Here is a 27,129-nt window from a genome sequence, read left to right on the forward strand (position 1 = left end):
ATCTCAGTAGATCGGACGATTGTTACAGGAAAAGGGTATTATCAAGTAAAGGGTTAGGAGGATTGCGGACTACATTGTGATAAAATGCAATGAGTGTGAAGACATGACCAGGTCAATGTTCTTTGCTTCAGTTATGATTTTTGTCTGAAAGATCATGGATGACTTGCTTCGCCTCTAAGAAGACATGGCGCAAAGGCCCGCAACAAGGCCAACTAGAGCAGCAATTGAAGCACTTATGTATTCTTGACTTTATTTGTTCGAGTCTATTTTTGTTAGTTCATTTTCGAGTCTGTATTGTCAGTTTGTTAGTTCAGTTCGAGTCTGTATTCTGTTGAAGTTGTCAGTCCACTCATTGAGTCTGTTAGTCCTTATGTCTGAATCTGTAGGGGAAGTTGTCGTAATTAAGATGTTTTACTTTATTTTATTTAATGAAATTTTGAAAACCCAAAAACAAAATGTTTTTTATTTTTATTATTTATTTCGCACATGTTCCTAGAACTACGCTTGGTCTGATTTATGCGACGTCATGATACGTAGGCAATCCCCACAGGATTCGATCATAATCGTGAAATGAAAAAAGATAGAGGAAGACAAGAAAAATTGTGAAAAACAAGAGAGTAAAAATGAGAGAATAAGAAAACAAAAGTGAGAATCGAGCAAAGAAAAGCAGGAATGAAAATAGAAAAAAGAAAGGAGAGAATTTGGAAAATGAAAATTAGTGAAAGTCGGGATGACGCAAGCAGCCGTTCAAATACATAATAGAAATGGTTAACTGCTTAAGTGCATTACATCCCAACATGCGGTTGCTTATCTGTTAAGCTCTAATCGCTAATAAGTTTGTTGTTGTCATCAAGTTCAGACAGGTGGTTACTTTGTTCGGCATTCTGGCAACTCACCCGTACAACACCAGGTCCAAAGACAAGTTGATCATGGCTGAACAAGAACTGGATGCAAATGTTATTGATCCGACAAGGGAGGGGGAAGAGTCCGATGTTAATCTGAAAGAGGAGTTATATAAGTTGAAACACGAGATGGCAGAGATGTACCAGACATGGGTGAAAGGGCATCCACCACCCTTATACCCCGCCAATCCTTCTTTTGTCCTGCCGCTGGCCCAATCCTAAGAACCCCCCACTGTTGATTCATCTCCAAACTTCCCCATTTACCACCACTACCAAGGCACCATTTCCCAAACTCAATAAGCACCACCACCCAAACTAATCCCATACCCTCCTCCACCAGCCACCCCTATTTTCGTGACACCTTCGCCCGCTACACTCCATCGATCCGCTAATGTGCCCTTATTCCAGACCCAAGATAACCAATACTATCCACTAGAGTCTACTTTCAAGGCCCCAGAGCATTACTCCTACACTCCTCATTTCGACCTTCCTGTCGAGACTGAGAAACCGCCTAAATCCCCAGAGTAGGAGGAGATGTTCAGGAAAGTAAGAAACTTGGAACAGTCGTTCAGAAACATGCGGGGATTGGGAGGCCAGGTGAGCATGGCCTACAAAGATTTGTGTCTATTCCCCAATGTTCAGTTGTTTGTAGGGTTTAAGATGCAGAAGTTTGATTTGTATAACGGTCACGGAGACCTGGTGGCCCATTTGAGGGGATTCTGCAGTAAGATGAGAGGATCCGGCGGGAAAGATGAGCTATTGATAGCATATTTTAGCTAGAGTCTGAGTGGCTCAGCATTGGAGTGGTACACTCATCAAGATCACAGTAGATGGTATACATGGGATATTTGGCCCAAGCATTCGCTCGTCATTTAAAATACAACATCGAGATTGTTCCAAATTGTTTGTCTCTGACTAAGATTGAGAAGAAGCCTAGTGAAAGTTTTAGAGAATATGGTTTTCGCTGGAGAGAACAAGCAGCAAGAGTTAACCCCCCGATGGAGAAGAGCGAAATGGTGGAGTACTTTCTGCGGGCTCTGGAGCCCACCTACTTTGGCCATCTGATATTGGCCATAGTCAAGTCTATCAACGAGGTAGTGAAGATGGGTGGCATGGTGGAAGAAGGGCTTAAATCAAGCAAAATCATGAGTTACTCAACTATCAAGGCAACTACCCAAGCCTTTCAGAATGGTACTGGAGGAGTGATTGGAAAGAAGAAGAAAGAAGATGTAGCAATAGTTGATTCAGGATCATGGTTTGGACCAAGGGTCCCGTCACACCCTATACCCGGCCTCGACCTCATCACCGAACCTACACCCAACCCCCAAATAATCCACCCCAACACTACTTCCCATCACAAGACCCTGATATTTCTATCCACCATGCTCAGACATATACCCAACCTCTTGCCTACGTATAATGGCGTACCCCAGCCCCACAAAACACCTACCCAGTTCCACAAAATGCTTACCCACCCCCACGAGCCTATCGAAACCCTATCGGCCCAGGTTTCCAACCCAATCCATCATTTAAAAATAAGAGGTCACAGCAGAAGAAAACTTTCACCCCGTTGGGGGAGTCTTATACCAATTTATTCCACAAATTGAGGCAATTGGAGATGTTGATGCCAATTGAGTCAAAATTGCCCAACCCTTCTCCAAAGAATCTTGATTACTCCTTGAGATGTGAATATTGTTCTAGTACTCTGGGGCATGATACGAAAAAGTGCTGGCACTTGAAAAATGCCATCCAAGAGCTCATTAACACAAACCGAATTGAAGTCCAGACTCCAGAGGCATCCAACATCAACCAGAACCCATTGTCAACCCATGAAAACAAACATGATCGAGATAGTACATAAGGTAAGGGAGACCAAGAAGCCATCACAAACTGTCATGATGATTCAATCCAGTGAGGTCAAGCAAGTTAAAAAACCAACAGTTGAAGGATCAGTGAACAAGTCGAGCAAGACAAATAGTGAACCATCTATGATAGTCAAGAAAGGATCCCCAAGTGACGTTGAGGCAAAGCAAGAAAAGTCAAAAATGGTTGTGTCAGGAGCGACAAATAAGCCTATCATAATTATAGAGGGTGCCCATACGGATCCTGTCATCATCAAGCCTGTAACCCAGTTACCGGTAATCAGCACCAAGGCTATCCCATGGAACTATGAACGGGTGATAGTGACCTATAAGGGAAAAGAAGTGAAAGAAGAAGTCAATGAGGCCCAGGGATTAACTTGTTCGGGGAGATGCTTTGCCCCGGAAGAGTTAAGGAAAACTAAAACGTCCAGAGATAATCCAGTCCTAGTAAAGAAAGCAGTGACTCAAGAAAAGGTGGAGTTTTTGAGAAAAATGAAGGTACAAGATTATTCCATCATGGAACATCTGAGAAAGACGCCCACTCAGATTTCTTTGTTATCATTGCTAATCCATTCAGACGAGCATCGTCGGGCCCTGATGAAAATTCTGAACGAGGCTCATGTTCCCGACAAAATTTCAGTAAACCATCTGGAAAAGATTGCCAACAAAATATTTGTAGTGAACATGGTCACCTTTTCTGATGACGAGTTGCCTATGGAAGGTACTGAACACAACAAAGCTCCCTATCTTACAGTGAAATGTGAAGATTTTGTAGTCACCAGGGTATTAGTTGACAATGGTTCTAGTGCAAACATCTGCCCTCTCTCTACTCTGAACAAGTTGAAAGTTGATGATGAGAGGATTCCTTAAAATAGCATATGCGTCCGAGGTTTTGATGGTGGAGGAAAAGAATCGGTTGGTGATATAGTGCTTGAGTTGACAATAGGACTGGTGGAATTCACCATGGAGTTCCAGGTACTAGACGTGGCCGTCTCCTACAATTTTGCTATTAGGTCGACCTTGGATTCATGTCGCCAAAGCAGTCCCGTCCACTCGGCACCAGATGGTCAAGTTCGAATGGGATAGACAAGAGATCGTCGTGCATGGTGAAGATAATTTGTGTGCTCACAGTGATGCCTCTATCCCGTTCATTGAGGTTGCAGATGACGAAGGGCCTTGGCTCTATCAAGTTTTTGAAACAGTGCTGGTCGAGAAAGTTCCAGAAGGGAAATGTGTTCCTACTCCAAAGATAGCCTCTGCATCCGTTATGGTGGCCTCTGAAATGCTGAAAAATGGCTTTGTGCCAGGTAAAGGTCTAGATGCATCCTTCCAGGGTATCATACAGCTAGTCTCCCTCCCTGAAAACTTGGGTACGTTCGGTTTTGGATTCAAACCCACAGCAGCAGATGTGCAAAAGGCTAGAAAGTTGAAACAGAGGGTGTGGGCACTTCCAAAGCCTATACTGTGTCTCTCCAGGTCCTTTGTCAAGCCCGGTTCCAGAAAACGCCCAGTGACGACAGTTCCAAGTTCTGTGGTTGACATTGATGAAGAGTTAACTGAAAGGTTCTAGAAATTGTTTGATGATGTGAACATGGTGGAAGTTGGAGAAGGTTCTAGCAAAGCAGACATGCAGTTTGCCGGGCCGAATGTAAAGCTTAACAATTGGAAGACTACTCCTCTCCCTGCCAGGAAGGAGTCTTGGTAGTTTGTTTTATTTTCCTTTCTATCTAGGTCATTCCAGGGTTGTGACCCAGATTTTTTTTTTCTTTTCGCTTGTTGATGTACAAACTCTGTTATCCTTTATTTTCAATGAAATGCAATTTCCCTTTTCCATCATTCCTGATAGTTTTATTTTTGTTTTTTCCTTTGTACAGTTCTTTTTATGCTGGTTTCAATGACATGACATGCATGAAGAATCTTCAGACCAGTCTTAAAAGTCAATCTAATTCTGAAATAATGATCCAAGAAATAGAGTATGATGACGAGTCAGAATATGATGACGATGAGGCCTTTGAAAAGATTAGTAAGGAACTAAGTCATTTTGAAGAAAAACCCAAGCCTAATCTGAATGAAACAGAAGAAATCAATCTAGGGGATTCAGATAATGTCAGAGAAACTAAGATAAGTGTCCATCTTGAATCGCAAATCAGGGAAGAGATAATTAAAGCATTGTTTGAGTACAAGGATATTTTTGCATGGTCATATGATGACATGCCAGGCTTGAGCACCGATTTGGTGGTCCATAAATTGCCAATTGATCCAGCATTCCCTCCCGTCAAGCAAAAGTTGAGAAAGTTCAAAACTAACATGAGTGTGAAGATTAAAGAAGAGGTCACAAAGCAGCTTGATGCAAAGGTCATTCGAGTCACACGATATCCCACGTGATTAGTCAATGTTCTTGTGCCAAAGAAAGATGGTAAGACCTGGGTTTTGTGTTGACTACCGTGATCTCAACAAAGCAAGTCCAAAGGACAACTTCCTACTCCCAAACATCCACATTCTGATCGATAATTGTGCCAAGCATAAGATTGGATCTTTTGTGGACTACTATGCGAGGTATCATCAAATTTTAATGGATGAGGAAGATGCGAAAAAGATGGCATTCATCACACAGTGGGGAACATATTGCTACCGGGTCATGCTTTTGGTTTGAAAAATGCTGGGGCAACTTATATGAGGGCAATGACAACCATGTTCCATGACATGATACACAAGGAGATCGAGGTTTACGTGGATGATGTGATCATAAAGTCCAGGAAGTAGTCTAACCACATCAAAGATTTGAGAAAGTTTTTCCAAAGGCTATGCAGGTACAATCTTAAGCTCAACCCTGCAAAGTGTGCATTCGATGCTCTATCGGGGAAGCTGTTGGGATTCATCGTCAGTCGGCGGTGTATTGAATTAGATCCGTGAAAGATCAAGGCTATCCAGGAATTACCACCGCCAAGAAACAAAACCGAGGTGATGAGTCTGTTAGGGAGACTGAACTACATCAGTAGGTTTATCGCTCAACTCACGACAACTTGTGAGCCTATCTTCAAGTTGCTAAAGAAGGATATTGCGGTCAAATGGACCGATGAGTGCCAGTAAACCTTCGATAAGATCAAGGAGTATTTGTCGAACCCATCTGTGTTGGTCCCCCCAGAACCCAGAAGACCTTTGATTTTTTATTTGACAGTCTTGGATAACTCATTTGGTTGTGTGTTGGGTTAGCAAGACATCACCGGAGGGAGAGAGCAAGTCATCTATTATCTTAGCAAGAAATTCACATCTTATGAGATTAAGTATACTCCCCTTGAGAGGACATGTTGTGCTCTAACTTGGGTAGCACAAAAGTTGAAGCATTATTTGTCGTCCTACACCACTTACCTCATTTCTCGCCTGGATCCTCTAAGATATATCTTTCAGAACCCATGCCCACAAGACGGCTCGCAAAGTGGAAGATCTTGCTCACAGAGTTTGACATCATATATGTGACCCGAACGACGATGAAAGCCCAAGCTTTGGTCGATTACTTGGCCGAGAACCCGGTGAATAAAGAATATGAACCTTTGAAGGCTCATTTTCCTGAAGAAGAGGTAATACACATTGACAAGGTCGAGAAGGAGGAAAAGCCCGGTTGGAAACTCTTCTTTGATGGGGCTGCTAACATGAAAAGCATTGGGATAGGAGCTGTACTCATTTCTGAAATAGGGCATCACTACCCTGTCACTGCTCAACTTCGTTTCTATTGCACCAACAACATGGCTAAGTACAAAGCGTGCATTTTGGGTTTGAGAATAGCTATAGATATGGGAATCCAGGAAGTCTTAGCCTTGGGAGACTCGGACCTTCTGGTGCACCAGATTCAAGAAGAATAGGAGACACGGGATTTAAAGCTTATACCGTATCGACAATGTCTGCATGATCTTTGTCAACGGTTTCGATCTATAGAATTCAGGCACATTCTAAGGATTCATAATGAGGTTGTCGATGCCTTGGCTACTCTGGCGTCGATGTTATATCATCCAGATAAGGCTTATGTTGACCCTTTGCATATTCAGGTCTGTGATCAACATGCTTACTGTAACATGGTGGAAGAAGAACTTGACGGTAAGCCTTGGTTCCATGATATCAGGGAGTACATCAGGTCGGGAGTATATCCAATACAAGATATAGGGGATCAGAAGAGAACAATTCGACGTTTGGCAAGCAGTTTTTTCTTCAGTAGAGGAGTTTTGTACAAAAGAACTCCAGATCTTGGATTGTTGAGATGCATAGATGCTAGACAAGCCACGACTATCATGACCAGAGTGCATTCCGGAGTCTGCGGACCGCATATGAGCGGGTATGTTCTAGCAAAGAAAATTCTCCGAGCAAGTTATTATTGGCTCACCATAGAGAGAGATTGCATCAGTTTTGTGCGCAAGTGTCATCAATGTCAGGTACACGGAGATTTGATTCATTTTCCGCCGTCTGAATTGCACACAATATCCGCACCTTAGCCCTTTGTTGCTTGGGGTATGAATGTCATCGGACCAATTGAGCCTGCAGTATCCAATGGGCACAGGTTCATTCTGGTGGCCATTGATTATTTCACTAAGTGGGTTGAAGCTAAAACGTTCAAATCTGTGACCAAGAAGGCAGTGGTCGATTTTATTCATTCAAATATCATTTCCGGTTCGGAATCCCAAAAGTGAGCATCACAAATAATGGTGCTAATCTTAACAGTCATCTGATAAAGGAAATGTGTCAATAGTTTAAGATTACACATCGTAATTCCACCACATACCGCCTTAAGGCGAATGGAGCAGTCGAGGCAGCCAACAAGAACATAAAGAAGATACTTCGAAAAACGGTGCAAGGTTCCAGGCAATGGCATGAGAAGTTGCCATTTGCGTTGTTGGGTTATCGCACTACTGTTCGCACTTCAGTATGTGCAACTCCTTATTTGTTGGTATATGGCACTGAGGCAGTGGTACCCGCGGAAGTTGAAATTTCATCCCTTCGAATTGTTGCTGAAGCCAAAATTGATGATGATGAGTGGGTCAAAGCCCGTCTGGAGCAGTTGAGTTTGATTGATGAGAAAAGATTGGTAGCAGTGTGTCATGGCCAGTTGTATCAAAAGAGAATGGCAAGAGTATACAATAAGAAGGTGCGGCCCCGGAAATTTGAAGTGGGTCAGCAAGTATTGAAACGCATCCTTCCACATCAGGCTGAAGCAAAAGGCAAGTTCACCCCAAATTGGCAGGGGTCATTCATCATAACGAGAGTGTTATCCAATGGTGCTTTGTATTTAACAGATATAGAAGGCAAATGTGTAGATATGGCTATCAATTCTGATGCAGTCAAAAGATATTATGTATGATGCCTTTGGTTTAAATTGTATCTGTTTGTACTTGGCATATTTTGAAGTTTGGAATGACGAAGACCTTTTATTCTGCTATCTAAACACTTTATCCTTTGTTACCCCTTTGAGCTTTATTTATTTTCTTTCATACCCCACTTTTGGAATCAGTAGCAAGGTTTAGAAACACGGATACAAAAGGTAAATAAAGAAGGAAAAGAGGAAAAGATAAGAGAAAAAGAGAAAGGAAAGAATGAAAAAGAGTGAAAAAAAGAAGAAGAAGAAAAACAAAAAAAAAAGAAGAAAAGGAAAAAAAAGAGAAGAAAAGAAAAGAGAGAAAGAAAGAGAACAGACAAAAGTGCCAAAACAAAGTAATTCCTATGTCATGAACTACGTTCGACCTGATTCCTGTTAAGGATATGTAAGCAGCCTTACGGTTCGGTCCCATCAAAATAAAAATTCAAAAGTCCCCAAGCAAAGAAACTGGGGCAGAAGTTGTGTTTGTTGTGAGAAATCTGATTCCAAAAGTTGTAATTCTAACCCATTCAAGTTGTTTTGAGCATTTGTGATATCCTTTCTTTCTAACCCTATCCAAAATCTCACATTACGGTCCAAAGAAAGACCTTTCGATCAGTCTTCGAGAGATGCCAAGTCGAGCAAGTAGAGGTGATTCATATCAGGGGCAACACTCCGGTCTAAGCAGGAAAAATGAAAAATGAGAGAGCCCTATTGATTAAAACCATCACGGGCACCGTAAGGCGATGGAAAGCTGAGAGAAATTTAAAAAATGAGAGAGTCTTATTAGTGAAAACCCTCGTGGGCACCGTAAGGCAACGGTGAGTTGAGAGATGAACAAATGAGAGAGGTTTGTTGGTAAAAACCCTTCAGGGCACCGCGAGCCGAACAAGGTCAGTGATTTGGTGAAGAAATTGGGTTATGGAAATCCTGGGGCATAAAGTATGGCAACTGAAAGGTGATTGGTTGAATCGGTTGGGCTGATTAATCCAAAATGCATGTCATGATCATTGGTGCCAACTGTTCCACTCAGATAAGTCTCTTTTTCTTTTCCCCCTCAAACAGTCATCCAGTTGTGAATTTTCTTCTTTATTCCTAACTCTTGAAGTCATTGCATTTTATTTCTTTTGGGCTTATTTCTCTAAGATTTTTCCAATGTCAGCCTTGTTTAAGCAAGTAAGAAAGGATTTCAAAGCTTACTACCAACTTCTAAATTGCACAAAGCAAAGTGCGGCCAAAGCATGCCAGAAATAGCATGATGCAAAACTTGAAAGAATAAGGTGTTAACGAAAGTTCAAACGGACGAATGGTTTGTGAATTTTGGGGAAGATACATAAGTTCAAATGGGAAGGACAGAAGCGTAAAACGACGGGTTTAGTGTAGAACATTCAAGTCATTCAGGGTCCTGTGGTTGAAATTCAGTAAAAAGATGAACAATTCTTGGCCAGTTCATGGCGGACAGTCGAAGCAAAGCACGGCAGCGAAAGGGCCACCTTCAGCAAGAATGCCACAAACTAACTACCACATTTTTAAACTAATAAGATTTTTCTTTGATTGAAATAGGGGCAGAAAATTTCATTTGTTTCGGAGAAATCTTCCGTAAGGAAAGCAAGTACCGGACAGGTTTGACCGTAAATTCTTAGGACCCGCCTAGATAATGGGATTTAATTTGAAGTTCTCAGGACCCTCCTGGACAATGGGACCTAGTTAAAATTCAAAACATTCATGAGTAACAAGATCTAGCATAAGTTCTAATTTGAGGAAATATAAGTTGGTTTTGAAGCTTTTATTCTTAGGATGAGATTCAATTGAAAATTTTCAGGACTCTCCTGAATAATGGGACTTAGCTTTAAGACCTCCATTAGATAACAAGATTTCGCGTAAGTTCTGTCGTAGGGAAATATAATTTAGCCTTAAAGTTGTCACTCGTAAGATAAACTTTGATTTTAATTTTCAGGACTCTCCAAGATAATGAGATCTAGCTTTTAAATTTTCATAGATATTGGGTAACATAATTCAATTAACACTCATAGATGTGCCCAGCTACCAAACTGGGGTAGAAAAGTTTCTTTTGTTTTGTCTATTTTTTATAATCAGGTACCCACCTAGAGAAACAAGGGAAGATAGTTCAAAGGGAAGACAGTTCCAATGAAAAGCAATCTCAAGAGAAAGCAGTTCAAGTTTCAGGGAAAAACAGTTCGAGTGTTGGAAATCAGGAGCCCACCTGGAGAACAAAGGGAAAGTAGTTCAAGTATTGGCAGTCAGGCACCCAACTGAAGAACAAAGGGAAAGCAGTTCAAGTTTTGAAAATTAGGCGCCCACCTGGAGAATAAAGGGAAATCAGTTCAAGTTTTGGAAGTTAGGCACCCACCTGAAGAACAAAGGGAAAGAAGTTCAAGTTTTGAAAATCAGGCGCCCACCTGGAGAATAAAGGGAAATCAATTCAAGTTTTGGAAATCAGGCGCCCACCTAGAGAACAAAGGAAAAACAATTCAAATGTTGGTAATCAAGCGCCCATCTGGAGAATAAAGGGAAGCAGTTCAAGTTTCGGGGAAAAACAGTTCAAATTTTGGAAATCAGGCGCCCACCTGGAGAACAAAGGAAAGCGGTTCAAGTTTTGGAAATCAGGCGCCCACCTGGAGAACAAAGGGAAAGCAATTCAAGTGTTGGTAATCAGGAGCCCACCTGGAGAACAAAGGGAAAACAATTCAATTGTTGGTAATCAGGAGACCACATGGAGAACAAAGGGAAGCAGTTCAAGTTTTAAGGAAAAACAGTTTAGATGTTGGAAATCAAGTGCCCACCTGGAGAACAAAGGGTAAACAATTCAAGTTTCAGAGGAAAGGAATACAATTTCAAGTTCGACAATCAGGCGCCTACCTGAAAAACAAAGGGAAAACAAGTCAAGTTTCAGAGGAAAAGAAGACAATTCAAATGTTGGTAATCAGGCACCCACCTAGAGAACAAAGGGAAAGCAGCAATGTTCAAGGGAAGACGATTCAGGTTCAATGATCAGGTGTCCGCCTAGAGAACAAAGGGAAAGCACCTCAGAATACAATTCAAGTCAGCAACAAAGGAAGCTCACCTGGAGAGTACAAGTCAACAGAGCGGCAGAAATTGCAAGATCAAGTTCGAAGATACGTAGATAGGAATCTTGTAATTCATAGATCATTAATGTAGTCTAGCTTCTTCTATTTTGTCTTGGTGTAATAAGGGGTTCAGCAAGCAGCACAACAACAGCAATAGTGAAATCACAGCTTCCTGGTAGTCCCAGCAACTGAAACTTCTCGAATTAGACTGACCTGATTCCTTTATAGCCAAGTATATATAGGAAACATCAGAAGCAGGGTGCGGTCAAATCTTTCAAAAATGCTTCCCACGGAGTATCCAAACGGGCAAAAATCGCTAGTATTCGCTCACTTTATCTTTGCACGAAAACTCTTCGTGTTTTCGAGCAAAGAGGGGCAGCTGTTAGCACATGATTTTTTTCCTATGTGAATTACTCCCATAAAATACAAGAAAAACAATTTTTCCATTTTTTTACAATTTTATAGGATTGTGTGGAAATTTGTGCCAATTATTTGCATTTTCTGTGCTGTTTATTTTTATTAAAAAACATGAAAAAGCCAAAAAATATTCCATGCATTGCATTTAGATCACTTTTTATATTTTAAGGTTAATTAGTTAATTATTTGCTTTATTAAAATTGAAAATCAAAAATTGGTTTATCTTTTGCATTTTTAGCCTTTTAATTCTAAATTAGTAATTTTTCCTTTTTAATTTAGGAGTAATTAATTCTTGTAAACATTATATTAGATAATTAACTTAATCTTGAAAATTATTTTATTTTAAGAGTTTAATTTTTGTTTTTAATCAATTGAAGAAGAAAAGAAAAAATAATTGAAAATTGAAAAGGAAAGAAAAGAGAATCAGAAATTAGGGTTGTTAGGGCCAAATCTCTGAAGCTCAAACCCCATTTCAACCCCCAAACCCGACCAAGACCCAGCCCAATCCTAGCCTACCCGGTCCAGTTTACCCAGCCTAACCAAACGACCCCGTTTCTATAGGTCAATCCCAGCCGTCGATCTAAGTCGATACAATGGCTGGGAACTGGGGTTTCTGCTTATATTTAAGTGTCTGAATCTACCCCCCTCCAGTCCAAACCCATTCCCTCCCATCTTCGTCTCCAACATAAGGAAACCCTAGATCCGCCGCCCCAAAATCCCACCGCCCTAGCAGGTGGTGCAACCCCAATCAGCCCCAAATTAACATCTCACCACCCCCGTTCCCTCCTCTTTCCAAACACCCCAACCGTTTTCACCAAATCTTCATCGAATTCCTCGAATTTGAGATCGAAGGCTAGACCCCCGAACCCTAGCTTACCCAAATTCGCCCAAATTTGCACCCTACAGTTCCTATGTCTCCCCAAACCCAAACTCTTGGCAATTTTCTCAAACGAACCCTAGAATTTGTCGAATTTAGAATCTAGTGTTTAACCTAATTTTGGGTTGGGTTTGTAGTGAAGTTTTCTACTCACCAGGTTTGAAACTTGGTTTGACAGAGTATTCTTGACAAAGGTGCTCATTAGGGTGAGTTTCAGGCTTTGATGAAGCAGTTTGAGTGGCCATGTTGTTCATCTGTTGCTCTTAGCTAATGCTTCCGTTTGGTCGGTCATTCACTTTTCTTCTTCTTCTCCTTGTTAATTAGTCACTTAATTCTGTTTCTTCTTGTTTCTTTCTTTCTTTCTTTCTTTTTTAGTTCAAATCGATTTATGTTTGCATGTTAGATTTAAGTTATATTAGTTTATAGTAATATTAGCTTAATAATATAGTTAACATATTTTTAGTACTTTTGATTTCATGCTTGCCTTTTGCTTTGTTCTTCTTTTGTTTTGCTTCTTTAAAATTCTGATGCCAAAAGTTTCAAAACTATGTTGGTTTGTTTATGGGTTGTTGGTCTTGGACTAGAAATTGGGCCTCGTAGTTCAGAAGCCCGAAGGAAAGTGGGAAAGGTTCAAACATGCTGGGTTCTAGCCCAATTAGTGGTTTTTCTGAATGTAAATAACAAACATTTGAAGGGTAATTAGGGGATTTGTATTGAGGGAATCTTTTAAAAACTGCCTAGGAAAGTTCTAGGAAGGTGGGATTGGAGTGGTTTAACAAACAAGCTGTAATTTCAGAGTCTAAAATGAAAAAAAAATTGGGGAAGGGGTAATGTTAAAATCAATTCTGTTGCCCTAGGGTCTTTCTATAAAAGGTTTGTTTCCTTCATTGTCAAGGCAGAGATCAGGGGTCAAAAACACAGAAACGGCTGAAAAATTTCCAGCCTCACTTTCTCTGCATTAACCTTCTGAAAAGGCCATTTTCTTACTCTGAAAAAAATACTAAAAATTCCTGCATCTTTTGGGTTGTAATTGGTCTTGATTTTGCTCCTTAGTTTTGGTTGTTAGTTAGAAATCAAAAGCTTCAAGGAATTATTGTTCATCTGAGTTAAAAATGGTTTGAGTAGCTGAACATTGCTGTGTTTGGATTTGCTGATTCACTTCTGCTGCTACTACTGAACTCTTCATTTTCTTTGGTTTATTTGGATATCCATGTACCTCTTTGAACTTTATTGGATGTGAAGCTCAAACTTGAAGCATGTAATTGAATGAGGAGATTTAAGCATTAGTTCAGCTGACATTGTGTTGAATCTATCTTTGTTTTTCTTTGCATTACACTAGTTTTACTATGTGATCTACTGAATTTACCCATGTTGTTGACAGTATCATTTAGGGCTGTATTAAACTTTAGCTTAGCATGTGAGTTTAGTTTTGGATGAATTCTTCCTGTCAAGTATATTATATTTGGACTTTAGTTTTGTCGTTTAGTTTTAGCTAGTTGAACTCTTGTTGTTGTGTATTTGATTTTGGACTGTTATAGTATGGACTTAATGTAGGTGAATAACATTCAAGTTAATGGTGATGTTGAGTTCCAGGTCAACTCTCATCATGACCTGGTTGTTTTAGATTTTGGTTTTTGGTATTTGAATGAATTCAGGAATTACTGTTGCATTGTGATGTCTAGTGTAAATGTCTGAAGTATTCTACTGTTGCAGTCACTATATGTATGAATTTAACATCGGTTAGTAGTAGCTTTGATCTTAAAAATACATGTAGCTTGAGTATTCATTGAGTGCTAGTGTTCTAATGTTCTACAATTTAGATTTAAAATAGATAGCGAATCTTTTATTTGGTTTGATGAAATCAATTGTCTAACGTAAATTAATGTTTGATTGATCAAAATGTAATAGATATTTGAAATGCCGAACCGCATCCCTTAAACAACCAGGCCCAATAAATGGCCTAAGACCGCCTGGCCCAAGCTGGGCTCGTGTATCTCAGGCCCAATACTTTGTCATTGTCCACTAGATTTGGTCGCCTGGCCTTAATAGCCCAAGGAGCTTATACGCTGGGCCATATCTTTGAAACGATCCATGGCCTAATGGTGCTCGCAATCAATAACTTCCTTTAATTTCAAACCTTTTGCAAATGCAAGTGTCTTTAGGCCTAGTTAAATATGACCCTTGTACTTAGATTGAGGTGTGCCATATCCACAAAACCTATAATGTATGGCCCTCAAAAGCTAGATCAAGACACCATTTGAGGAAATAGATTTGAGGCGTGCCATAAGCAAATTAAATCATCCATGACCCTCGTATTAATTAAGATATGAAAATGACAGATGTTCGTAGTTTGCTTTAGGCACGTTTAAAATACTATCGTGGTTGTGGACACGTTCGTGTGACATAATTATGATTTTAAAAACAAAACCGGAGTATGCGTTCGCGCAACTTTGGCCAAACTTCTTCTTAATAATAATAAAGCGCCACTAATTGTGGACACGTTTGCGTGACACGATATTTTGACGCGCCAAACCAATGGGTACACATACGTGTGACCCGTTTCAAGATAATTTCTTAATTAAAAGAGGCAAATGCACATAGGTTCTAAAATCAGTAATTAAATAATTTAATAAGCCAAGTATGATCAAAGCGACCGTGCTAGAACCACGGAACTCGGGAATGCCTAACACCTTCTCCCAGGTTAACAGAATTCATTACCCGGACTTCTGTATTCGCAGACCATAATAAGAGTCAACTTTCCTCGATTCGGGATTTTAAACCGGTGACTTGGGACACCATAAATTATCCCAAGTGACGACTCTGATTTTAATATATAATCCCATTTCGATTGTCACTTAAATTGGAAAAAACTCCTATATACTCTTAATTTCGCAAGTTTAATTTGAAAGTATTCAATCATTTTGAGTTCAATCCTTTATGCCAATAAAATAAGATAAATCATTTTGAGCTTGTACTTTTTTTCCTTTCATATTTTGTTTTTATCTAACATATGTTTTAACAATATTTGGTGTTATTTAAAGTTTGTTTACTGATTGACCTGGAATGATAAGATAAGAAACTACATATACATATACATGAAAGACCAAAATAGTTTGTAACCCCATACGTTAAGGACCAATTTTGATCATTTTCTCGTCGGTGTGCGCCAATTGCCAAAACGGCTTCGGCCAACGTGGCCGTACTTTGAAAAGATCGGTCAAGCAGCAGAGCAACAGTAAAGTACATCCAAAACCCTACTTCAATCTTCTCTGAAATTCCTCCTCGTACTTGTATGCTTAAACCCTTAACCCTTCGCATAATGTACGCTATAGCTCGGTCACGATTGCGCATTTCTTCGTTAATTTCAAGGAAAAATCGTCGCTTTTCATCAAGCGTTATCGCAGATCCTCCTAAGGAACCAATAATCTCTTCCTCTAATCTCCTCAAAGATCAGCCTCCTCCATCTCCACTGCCCGAACCTTCGGCCACCGGAGCCGAGAAGAATTCATGGAATTTTCTCAAGTACAGCCTCGGTGCTGCCTTCACCGGTGGTGTTGCCACTGCTGGTTACGCTACCTACGGTACTTTGCTTTATTCTTTTCTGTATTCTTCCACTTCATTTAGGACTTCTGATTTTGCCATTTAAATCGTCATCCATTTAGTATTGCTTGGATCGATAAAGGATTTTGTGACTCAAATTGAATGTGTGATTTTGATGCAAGACTGAAAAATGGCAAGGAAGAAGAAGAGAACTAGCGGCTACACTATGAGCCCGTCTGGATTAGCTGAATTTAAGTAGCAGTTAAAAACATTTTTAAGTGCTGGAGCTGAAAGAAGCTGAAAAGAAGGCGTTGATATGCTGTTAGTACTAAAAATGATCTTATTATTATTATAGTATTTTTAATATTAAATTAATTCAAATGCTGATAATTTGTGTCTCCATTCTGTTTAAGTTATAAATTGATTGGGTAAGTTTATTTTTAATAAATGCAAAGTATCTATTCAAATAACAGAAAATAGTTATTAATTTGAGTAATTAAAGTTTGTAAGCAAATATTAGCATTTTCCTAAATACAGCCAATAAATTGAAAAATACGGTGAGACAAAAGTGTCATCAAAGTAGACCATGAATTTGTATCTTACCATAGGAAAACACAAATTCTGAATTTATAGTTCACATCTAGCAGGCTTGATATGTAATTGCTAATATTAAGTTTCAAGGAGAGAAATTGCGCTAATTATATATCTCTATGACTCTATCTTCAACTTGTGCAATTTAAACTTTTGCTAAATCACCACAAACAAAAGCTAGGCTCCATTTGCTCTTTAAGGGTCAGCCTAAGAAATAGCAAAGAAGTGTTTTCGTTCCCTATGAGCAAAGTAGCAAACTATCACAGGCACTGTTATAGCGAAGAGGATAGCAACGACAATGGAAGCAGCAAAAGAAAGAAAGTGGAGTTGGGGTTTTTAATGAGGGAAGGGTACTTTAGAGATTGTAAAAACATGTAACGGATAATAAGATAAATTATTTGGTCAAACCTAAATAGCTTTAAGTTAAAAAGCTATGGGTTGGACATCCCCAACACTTAGGGCTTTTGGCTTGTTTTGGCTTAAAAACACTTTTGGAGTTTTACTAACAACAAAACAAGCCAAAGAGTGCGTTTAAGCTGGTCGTTTGACCAGCTTTAAGCCCATTGATAGTTTGGAAATGAGATAATTACAAGATTAAAGCAATGCTCTGCTAAATGGGGACATACTCTGCCATATTCGTAACTGAATTTTGGACTGTCATCATAAAAGACAAAAAGAACTATGCACAGCACCATTGACCCTCAGAAATTTCTCGGTTACAAAAAGAAGAAGAAGAGAAAGAATATCAATTGCATAAAAAGAGGAAATCAATTAAATGAAAAAGAAAGAGATAAACTATCCGCAGGCTAAGAATATAAAAATATTCATGATATGGGCTTGTTTTAAAGCCTTATCTTTTAAACCTCTCATAATTGTTACCAGGCAGACTGTTGCTTTGATTGTAGCTTAGTACATTGTTATTTAGTTTGGCCAACAGTGGGTTTATGTCCTGTTGTTCTTAATGGATTTGATATGTTGATTTGGAATAGTCTATGTGAAAAATTCAAAGGGGGCAAGGGACTGATACTTGGAAGGATTGAAAGGCTGTCTTTTCTAATTAATTTTCTGTTGGTGTTATGTGCATATCATTTCTGAACACCGACTATCTGTGATTTACAGCATATACGTTGGATGAAGTTGAGGAGAAGACCAAGGCTTTGCGTGCATCTGCAAACTATACTGCTGGTGATAATGCATCTGGTGTTGATGTTAGTCTGGGTCTGCTCTAATGTATTTGCACTGAATGTATTTATGTTATCCTGAGCCTGTAGAATAATGACAAAGTAGTTGTTTATTTGGCGTTATGAGGAGTATTGCAAGGTTAAATCTAAAAGGAAAGAAAATAAAATAAAATAAAAATTAGACAGTACATGCTACATATAAACAACATTTGGCTTGAGGCGGTGGGGAATAGATTATTCATGTCTTAGCTTCAACTATCTACTTAAATCACGTGTTTGGTTTGTGGTTGCATTTTTCTTTTTTACTTTGTCAGTAAACGAGGACTCGTCAAAAGTTGGAAAAGAATATGAGTGGAATGGTAGGATACGTTAATGCCATTCAAACCTGGAATATATACTGCTCAAACAATGCATACGTATTGGCAGTAATTGTTTGAAACTTTACCATGGGCTCATGAATACACACCTTTGGCCAATTTGATTCGCCGGAGAGATAATCAACATCCATTTGTGTTGTAATTTAAAAGTCTCAATTTGATGAATCAGAATCTTGAGAAGAATTTTCATTTCTACACCATTATAGACAGTTCCATACATATTATCTATTTTATAGAATTCAAACTTGAACCTTATTCTTATTTTATTACAATTCATTATTTGTAAGGTAAGGGCGTTTACTGTCTGTTCTTGATTCACATGCTTCCAAGTTCCATTTTAGTGTCGGAGTAGATATTGTTACTTTCTCTCGTCCACGGAAGAAGAACCTAATCATTTTCCTTCCAACTTTCTTTCGGGAGAAAGGTGGGACTGAGAAGAGCCCGAGTAAATGGAAAGGACAAAATAAAGGATAAATCCCACTCTCACCTTACAGAGACAATGCTAGTAGTAGTCCAATTTATGATCATGAGGGTTTTGTTCCGAATAGTGATAGAAGTGTTGATATTGTTCCTTCATTATTCAGAAATTTCGATTTTTGCGCAATATCATGACAGGTCAATAAAAAGGGTTTCTACTTTTTCAAATGAACAATGTGAAGACCTATAACTGTTTGTGGAGTTGATCATTCGGACCTCTCAATTCATAAATGTAGATCTTGAACCTCTATGAATGGAGATTTGTAAGTTATATGATATTTATAATCCATTGATGCTTTGGTTCTTGTTGGGAGGATAAATGACTTAACTCAATGGTTAGAGTACTGCTATCAACAACAATAACAAACCCAGTGTAATCCACAAGTAGGGTCTAGGGAGGGTAGTGTATTCGCAGACCTTACCCCCACCTTGTGAAGGTAGAGAGGCTGTTGCCGATAGACCCTCGGCTTAAGAAACACTAAACAAGAAGCAACCAACAATAACAACAAGAAAAAACAAAGACGCTACGTGTAATAACAGAGATCTAAAAATAAGAAATACAAGAATAATACTAACAAAACTAGTAAGAATGACACAACATGGAATAACAAATATCTAGGAACACGAAAATGTAAGAATATTATTAATACTACTGGTAGGATTAGGAGAAACTCTCGACTACCTATCAACCATAATTCTCGACCTTCACACCTTCCTATCGAGGGTCATGTCTTCGGTAAGCTGAAGCAATGCCATGTCCTGCCTAATCACCTCTACCCAATACTTCTTTGGCCTACCTCTACCCTTACTCAGACTCGCCATGGTCAACCTCTCACACCTCCTAATCGGGGCATCGATATCTCTTCTCATCACGTGCCCGAACCATCTCAACCTCGATTCCCGCAATTTGTCTTCCACAGGGGTCACTCCCACCTTGTCCCTGATAACTTCATTCCTAATCTTATCTTTCCTGCCCACACATCCATCTCAACATCCTCGTTTCTGCTATTTTCATCTTCTAGACATGGGATTTCTTGACTGGCCAACACTCAGTACCATACAACATAGTCAGTCTAACTACTACTCTAGAACTTGCCTTAAGTCTTAGTGGCACATTCTTATCACACAAAACACCGGATGTGAGGCATCCTCGTCAATCTCCTCATTGCCTTAGATAACAGACCCAAGGTACTTGAAACTATCTCTCTTGGGAATGACTTGTGTATCAAGCTTCACGCGTCAAACAACAAACGTCATTGGTTAGAGTACTGTTATCAAACAGCAAAAGTCATTGGTTCAAATTCAATAGGAGATAAAGCATATTTATTTATATAATGGATAAGTACCAATACGCGGTGGGGGAGTTGATCCATTATGAGTGAATGCATTAACCGATCATTTGTTTATCTGTAGAGTTATCTGCTCAATCTTAATGGATTGGTGCGTGTCTTATCTGTTTATTTAGATTTGGCAGTTTTATTCGGTTAGCTCTTCTTTTTGAAGAATTTTTTTATATCTGGTTTCCTATTCTTTTTGCAGAAATTTCAAGCTTTGCTATACTCCTCTGCAATGACAGGTTTATTTAGTTCCTAGTTCTCTCCATCTTATCCAGGAACATGAAGTTATGCCAATGCTACACATTGCCAGCTGTGTGCAATATATAGAGATAATACACATTACTTCATCAAAAGAAATATACATATAATACACATTATCATCTTCAACTTTTTTTTTCTATTTTATTTACTTATATATTTATTTATTTTAAGCACTAACATGCTGATTTTATGTTGCACGACATGTCTGGCAACTAGTCAGGCAGGTGGCCATAAACTTCTGTGTTCCCTTTATTCATGAATTCTGCCATTGTTGCCACATCAAATCATGTGTTGCACTGTTGGGGGATGGGGGTTGTCTGTCCTGTACATGTAATGTGTAATTTATGGGATTATCCTTGCAATGCCTCATATTGGGGCCTATGACATGGTTTACTACATAGCTCATTGACATGATCCATGGGATTAACTATGTCCCCATTCCAGAACTACTGATTAAAAACAGAAAATAAAAAAAAAATGTGTGCTCAATTCTTGATTTTTCCCGGTTGTGGTCTTAATGGAAGCAAGTATAAGGAAGGATGAAACCATACTTTTTTAGGACGTAATTTTATTTTTTCTTAATTATGTTGATAATTTTTTTTAATGCATTCTTTAGTAATTTTTTGGCTTAATCTTGACCCTGTTCTCCGTTTTTATGTTGCTGTATTGATTCTCTTCTGAAAATTACAGTGCCTGCCAAGTTAGTTGAGCTTTACCTAGATCTTAGGCGCCTGACTGAAGAACAAGTTCGAGTTGAGTAATTATGCAACTTTTTTATTTTTATGCCGTGTAGCTTTTCTAAGTCTTTGTTCTTCTTGCATATTATCTCTTCCCAGTTGCAGCTAATATCTTTTTGACTGCTTTAGGGTTTTAGTGAACCAATATCGGACAAGCTCCTGCCAGATTTGCATCCATTAGAACAGCATGTCTTTACCCTTGTTCTTGATCTGAGTGAGACATTGGTCTACTCTGACTGGACGGTAAAATTCCTATTCATAAACAAGATGGTTTTTCATTTAATTGTGGTAGTTTGAACTAACTGTCGTTGCTTTTCGTGGATCATGGAGGTTTAGTCGTACTATTAGGTTCTTCCTACCGGTAGAGCTTCTCCCTCCTCAGAGTATTCAGATTGTTTTATCATTTCATATTTCTGTCATTAATATGACTTTCTGTCCCCTAAAAGCGTGAGAGAGGCTGGAGAACGTTTAAAAGACCTGGGGTTGAGGCTTTTCTGGAACACTTGGCTCAATTTTATGAGATCATTGTATATTCGGACCAACAGAACATGGTATGTTCCACTTCCTTCCTAGTGTCTTCTGGATTTTGTACCAGTTATGTATTTAACACTTCTGCCTTTGGCATTTGCAGTATGTTGATCCCATTATTGATAGATTGGATTCAAAGCAGTCTATCCGGTATAGACTATCAAGGGGTGCAACTAGATATGTTGGTGGCAAGCATTACAGAGTAGGTGGTTTTGCTCATTCTCTAAATTTTCCATTCATTAGTGTATTCTTTATGTATCTTAGAGTCATTTAGTTGGTCAATGTCCTTCGTAATTACAATTCTCTTTACTCGTTGTGTTTTCGTCTGTGTCTGCGTGGCTGGAGTTAACCAAGAAAAAAATCGCATTATGGATGTTGCGTTATAGTTGGAATAATGAACTTGTGAATCCTGTAGGATACTTTTACTCCCATATATAAGTGTTCTTTAGTCAAGTCTTAATTCTGAATGATTTTGCTATTGGAACTTCTATACTAATGGTTTTCCTCTCTGTAAGATTTTGAGTCATAGTTGGCGTTCTTTGGACTATGAGTTTCCTTCTTGAAAAGCTTTATGTGATCTGTTGGCAGACTCCATTGCCTATCTTGGGGGTGAGGGTTTGTTTGGTATTTGAGGTGAAGTTGAATGGTGTTTGGTTGTCCCAAAATGGAGATAGTCTAATTGAGTTACGTAAATTAAATTCAGGAAAATACAAGAGAGACAAAATAAAAGTTAATTGGACAAGTATTAGATCAAACTATTTATGTTATTCAAATTGATTTTCTTAACCAAGACAAGTTAATCTGCAAGAGAGAAAGAGTTTTCTGTAACTGCCTATTTGGTAACACGATAGATGAAAGAGATTCCCACAAACATGGATTTGTAGAGTAACATGGAGATAAAGAAGTTCACTATATGGAATATTGGGTGTCAGCAAGACAATAATCAAAATGGAATATCGAGTGTTAGCTACTAAAATTCTGACGTGATTATAAGGATATAATAATCCAATATGCCCTTATATAATTACTTCATCCATTCCAATTCGTTTGATGTTCTTTACTTTTTACCCTTTAAAAAAAATTGTCGAATTTCTTAGATTTAGAAACTATTTAGTCTGAACATTCCCATTTTTAGTGACATGTTCCTTCAAAGATTGACATGATATGTTGTACTAACATACTTCTCTACTTTACACAAATTTAGCTTTTGTGTTAAATATCTTGGTTTCTGTCATAAATTTGGTTTGCATTCAACTACTGCCAAACAAAATGGAAGGGAGTACTAAATTGTAGGGTGGAAAAAGGTAATATTAGAAATCTGGTAGGCGTCTGGAATAACGCAATCGACTAAATTAAATGACCTAAATTTAGAAGTAGATCTTGGTGAAACAGTGAAGTTGTCAACTTCAGAGCCTCAAATGCACAAAATTGTGGACAATTATTGCAAATAAACATGACATCATATAAAATAAAAAGGATTTCATACTCTTGAGAGGGGTTGCTCTGATGGTAAGCAACCTCCACTTCCAACCAAGAGGTTGTGAGTTCGAGTCTCCCCAAGAGCAAGGTGGGAAGTTCTTGGAGGGAAGGATGCCGGGGGTCTATTTGGAAACAGCCTCTCTACCTCAGGGTAGGGGTAAGGTCTGCGTACACACTACCCTCCCCAGACCCCACTAAGTGGGATTATACTGGGTTGTTATTGTTGTTGTTGTTGAATAAGGAATCAAATTGTTAACTGATAGTCCTTTAATTTATATAATAAAAAGGATTTCATACACTTGAATAAGGAAACAAATTGTGAACTGATAGTTAGTCTGATTAAGAATTGAAGGAGACAAATTTCAGGTAAAGAAAATTTCCCCTGGGGATGCATAATTGTTAGATCCACTACTGTGAATATTGTCTAAAGTAAGGAAACAAAATTGTGAACTGATAGTCCTTTAATTTATATAACAAAAAGGATTTCATACTCTTGAATAAGAAAACAAATTGCAAACTGATAGTCAGTCTGATTTAGAAATTAAAGGAAACAAATTTCAGGTAACAAAATTTCCCCTGGGGATGCTTAATTGTTAGACTCCTTACTGTGAATATTGTCTAAAGTTAGGAAGATTATCGGAAATTATACTGGCAATGAAGAAAGGGAATCTGTATACATCCTAGTTCAGGTGAGCAACTGAGTAGTATGCGAAGCTATTTTATAAAGATGAAAGTACAGAACAAGGAGGGAATGTAAAAAAGAGTAATTTCTTGTAATCGCCCCCGGGTCTTTAGTCTAATGGTAAGAGCGCAACGCGTGATGTGTGGGTGAGGTGTACATCACGGCCACAGACAAATGCTTGGTATTTAAGTGGAGAAGGGTAGAGGGGCGGGCCCATTATCCACCTAGTTTTGAACCGTGCACTACTGGCCCTTGGGGATTTCTCGGTTATCAAAAAAAGAAAAGAAATGAAAAAGAGTAATTTTCTGTAAATCATGTGAACAGGTATATACTTTCCTGCATTGGTTTGCTTGTGTAGAGTTACCTTAGGATTGATCAAGTTCAGAAGCAACAAGCGGTACCCTTTTTTTTTTGGGATAAGATGGAAGGATCAAGAGGTACTTATCATAAAGATGGAACGTCAAGAGGTGCAATTAAACAGGTTATCACTGTGTTTCAGGGTTCAGGAAGGCTTATATTGAATGAGAAATTGAGATACAGGATTCAGGAAGGAAATTTTTCCAGTGTAACTTTACTTGGTAAATGTGATAGATGTGGTTCTTTGATCTTTTTAGCCAAAAGGTCCCCCAAATTAGCTGAATTACTGTACCTTTAGGCAATGTATTATGATACATCTAGATCCCAAAGTATGGAAGTTGATAACTGACACTTTTCTCTGGATTTCAATAAGAAGGTAACCTTTACTGAGTTCTTGAACTGTTTGCTGAGAGGCTTGAGCATCTAGCTTAGCTTTCAATATATAGAACTACTTACTTTATGCGTGAATGGTGTCTTCCTCTTAGAAGTTTGTTTTAGTCATTGGGCATCTTAGCTGCAAATGAATTTGGCAGAGGATGGGGCAGTACGGAAAGAAAAAATGTGGAACCTAATAGAAATTACTACTAGTTGGACCCCCCGAAAAAAGATTTTTTCTATCGATTGTGTGATAACTTTTTCTTCTTCTCAATCATTCAAGATATTATGTGAATTAATATATTACTGAATCTAATGAGTTAAACTTAAATTAAAAGTAAAAAAGAAAAGTTATAGAGGTTTCTTAACACTTGAAAATTCTTATGATTAGTCATCCTTGTGATGTGCATCTTTTGGATTAACAGAAATATTAGATCACACATAATTCCTTTTTTTGCGCAATCTTAAAGATATGCTTCAACTGCGACGAGAAAATCCTATCAACCTTACCTTTTAAGTTTCTCTTTTCTTTTTGTTTGTTTTATGTTTTACTTCATTTCCAACTCCTTGCAAATGGTGATAATTGTGATTTCCATTTATCTTCCCGTCTTTCTTTGGTGGGACCTCATTTTTTTCACCTTCCTTTTTTTATTTGTTTTATGTTCTCTAACTCTAGCAGGCAATTGTTAAGATTTCTGTGTCATCTGTGTCTGTTCTTTTGCAGGACCTCTCCAAGCTGAACAGGGATCCATCAAGAATTATATATGTTAGTGGTAACGCATTAGAAAGTAGCCTTCAGCCAGAGAATTGCGTAGAAATAAAACCATGGAAAGGAGATGTGGAAGATACCACACTTTTGGATCTTATTCCTTTTCTTGAATGTAAGCATGTCAATAACAGATGATGTATAGAATCAGGTGGTCACCATGCAAATCTCACTTTTAATGACTTCATACCTTGTGCATGCAGATGTTGGAAAGAATAGGCCAGCTGATATTCGAACTGTATTAGCTTCATACCAAGGACGTGATATCGCAAAGGAGTTTATTGAACGATCCAAGGAGCACCACAGGTCAAGTTTCTTGTTGATTCATTTACGAGATATCGTTGTGCACTTGAATAGTATTAAATTCTTGAAGACTTAGAGCTTTACATGATTCTGATTTATTTTTTTATTTCTTGTTTAATTATTCATTTTAGTCCCCCCCCAAACCCCACCCACGCGGTTGATTTTATTCAACGATTGACCAAAATATTAATAATAAATAAAGGGTTAAAAGGTGTATGAAGGTATTGGAATTAAGGGGGTTGTTTATTTGCCAGGGCTGGTCCTATAAAGTGCATTGCTAGTTTCTACTTTTTAGTTGCTCCACCTGGCTCCCGCAGGGAAAGAAAATTGCTTGTTGGAAAATTTGTAACATGTGGATCAGATTAGTTCCAAGATTGACATAATCTCCTTTTGTTTCATGTACCTCCTAAAGATGGTATTATTAGTTAGTCAATCTTATAACACGAGAAAATTTCTTATGTTACCTTCTGAATGGTGCTAGTTTGTTTATTATTACCAATATTGTATTACTTTTAATTTTGATGTTTTTGTTTAAACGATCTAACTAAGTAATACATCTTTTTCTTAAACTATATTTTGATTCGTTACGTCTAAAAATCACTTTGCTTATTTAGCGGATAAAGAATTGTCAATCAGTTATTTATAGTCTTATCATGAATTATCAACCAGTTCTAGTGAAAGTATTATATTTTTAAAAAATTTAAAATTTAACATCGTAGTTATAAATGAACGTGGACGATATTGGAATTTTGAAGCAGTGATTAGGTAACTTTTAATGTAAATGTCACTCTTACTCTACATTGAAGTAGAGGGAAGGCTTCTCTTACTCTACAGTGTAGAGTTCCAAATCCATAAAACTATAAAACTGTATTAAGGTTTTTTTTTTTTTTTTGAAGATGAATAGAAATATCCCCCAACTTGATCTATCTAGATTCTAGAAATTTGTTTCATTTATTCATTATTTTTGGCTCCATATGGGCGATTGGTCTCAAGATATGTTTTGTTGTTTGATTGGGGGCACTTTCTGTTTCACTCCCACAGATCAACCTTTAACACAATTTCTTACATATTTGTCTCTTAACATCTCTTCTTTTAACCTGGAAAATATGTAGTTATGCGCCTTCTGACTATGTTGTGCGAATTCTCCAAAATGCCGTCGGACCCATGTCGGATCCTCCAAAAATGCATTACTTTTGGAGGATCCGACACACCCGACGATATTTTAGGAGAGTCCGAGCAACATAGCCTTCTGATTTTCATCTCCATCTCCATATGATTTTCTTTTCTTATTCCCCAATTCCAAGCCTTTAGTTTGACAGTACTTTCTTTTTATCATTGGTGGCTTAGCTTGTTTTTGGATGAGATTGTTACTGGTTAGGTTAAATTCTGTGATAATTTATCGCATGATAGTGTTAACATAATGACCTGTTGATGCAGGCGTATGCAAGAGCAGAAGCAGCATGGTCGTCTTTGGCGTCGCTAGTGCTGCGTGTTATTTTTGGAAGTTTGAATTCAAAAAGGCTTTCTTCGGAAGATGAAAACAATTGACACAATACAATAAACTTTAATCCATTTTTTTGTGTAACTAAAGAATTCACTTTAATAATGTTACTCCTCTAACAACGTGCCTGTAATCTTTTTGCCAAGCAA

General features: G+C 38.3%; 1 protein-coding gene across 1 annotated transcript; it reads left to right on the forward strand.

Moving 5' to 3' along the window:
* The first annotated feature begins 15,598 nt into the window (after window positions 1–15,598).
* On the forward strand, window positions 15,599–27,129 carry LOC107818542 (mitochondrial import inner membrane translocase subunit TIM50). Its single transcript, XM_016644573.2, has 10 exons — window positions 15,599–16,069; window positions 17,739–17,827; window positions 20,194–20,230; window positions 20,943–21,004; window positions 21,119–21,232; window positions 21,436–21,540; window positions 21,621–21,719; window positions 25,135–25,291; window positions 25,380–25,482; window positions 26,917–27,129. Exons 1-10 carry the CDS (start codon window positions 15,781–15,783, stop codon window positions 26,960–26,962), a joined length of 1,101 nt encoding a protein of 366 aa, XP_016500059.1. The 5' UTR covers window positions 15,599–15,780; the 3' UTR covers window positions 26,963–27,129.

Source organism: Nicotiana tabacum, chromosome 10, assembly GCF_000715075.1.
Source record: "Nicotiana tabacum cultivar K326 chromosome 10, ASM71507v2, whole genome shotgun sequence".
Taxonomy (NCBI): Eukaryota; Viridiplantae; Streptophyta; class Magnoliopsida; order Solanales; family Solanaceae; genus Nicotiana; species Nicotiana tabacum.

Excerpts from the sequence above, each read along its gene's own strand:
- LOC107818542 (XM_016644573.2), top strand. The coding sequence starts at position 15,781 with ATGCTTAAACCCTTAACCCTTCGCATAATGTACGCTATAGCTCGGTCA. Across the intron at positions 25,292-25,379 it reads TCTTATTCCTTTTCTTGAAT|ATGTTGGAAAGAATAGGCCA; the intron begins GTAAGCATGTCA and ends TTGTGCATGCAG. Across the intron at positions 25,483-26,916 it reads CGATCCAAGGAGCACCACAG|GCGTATGCAAGAGCAGAAGC; the intron begins GTCAAGTTTCTT and ends CTGTTGATGCAG.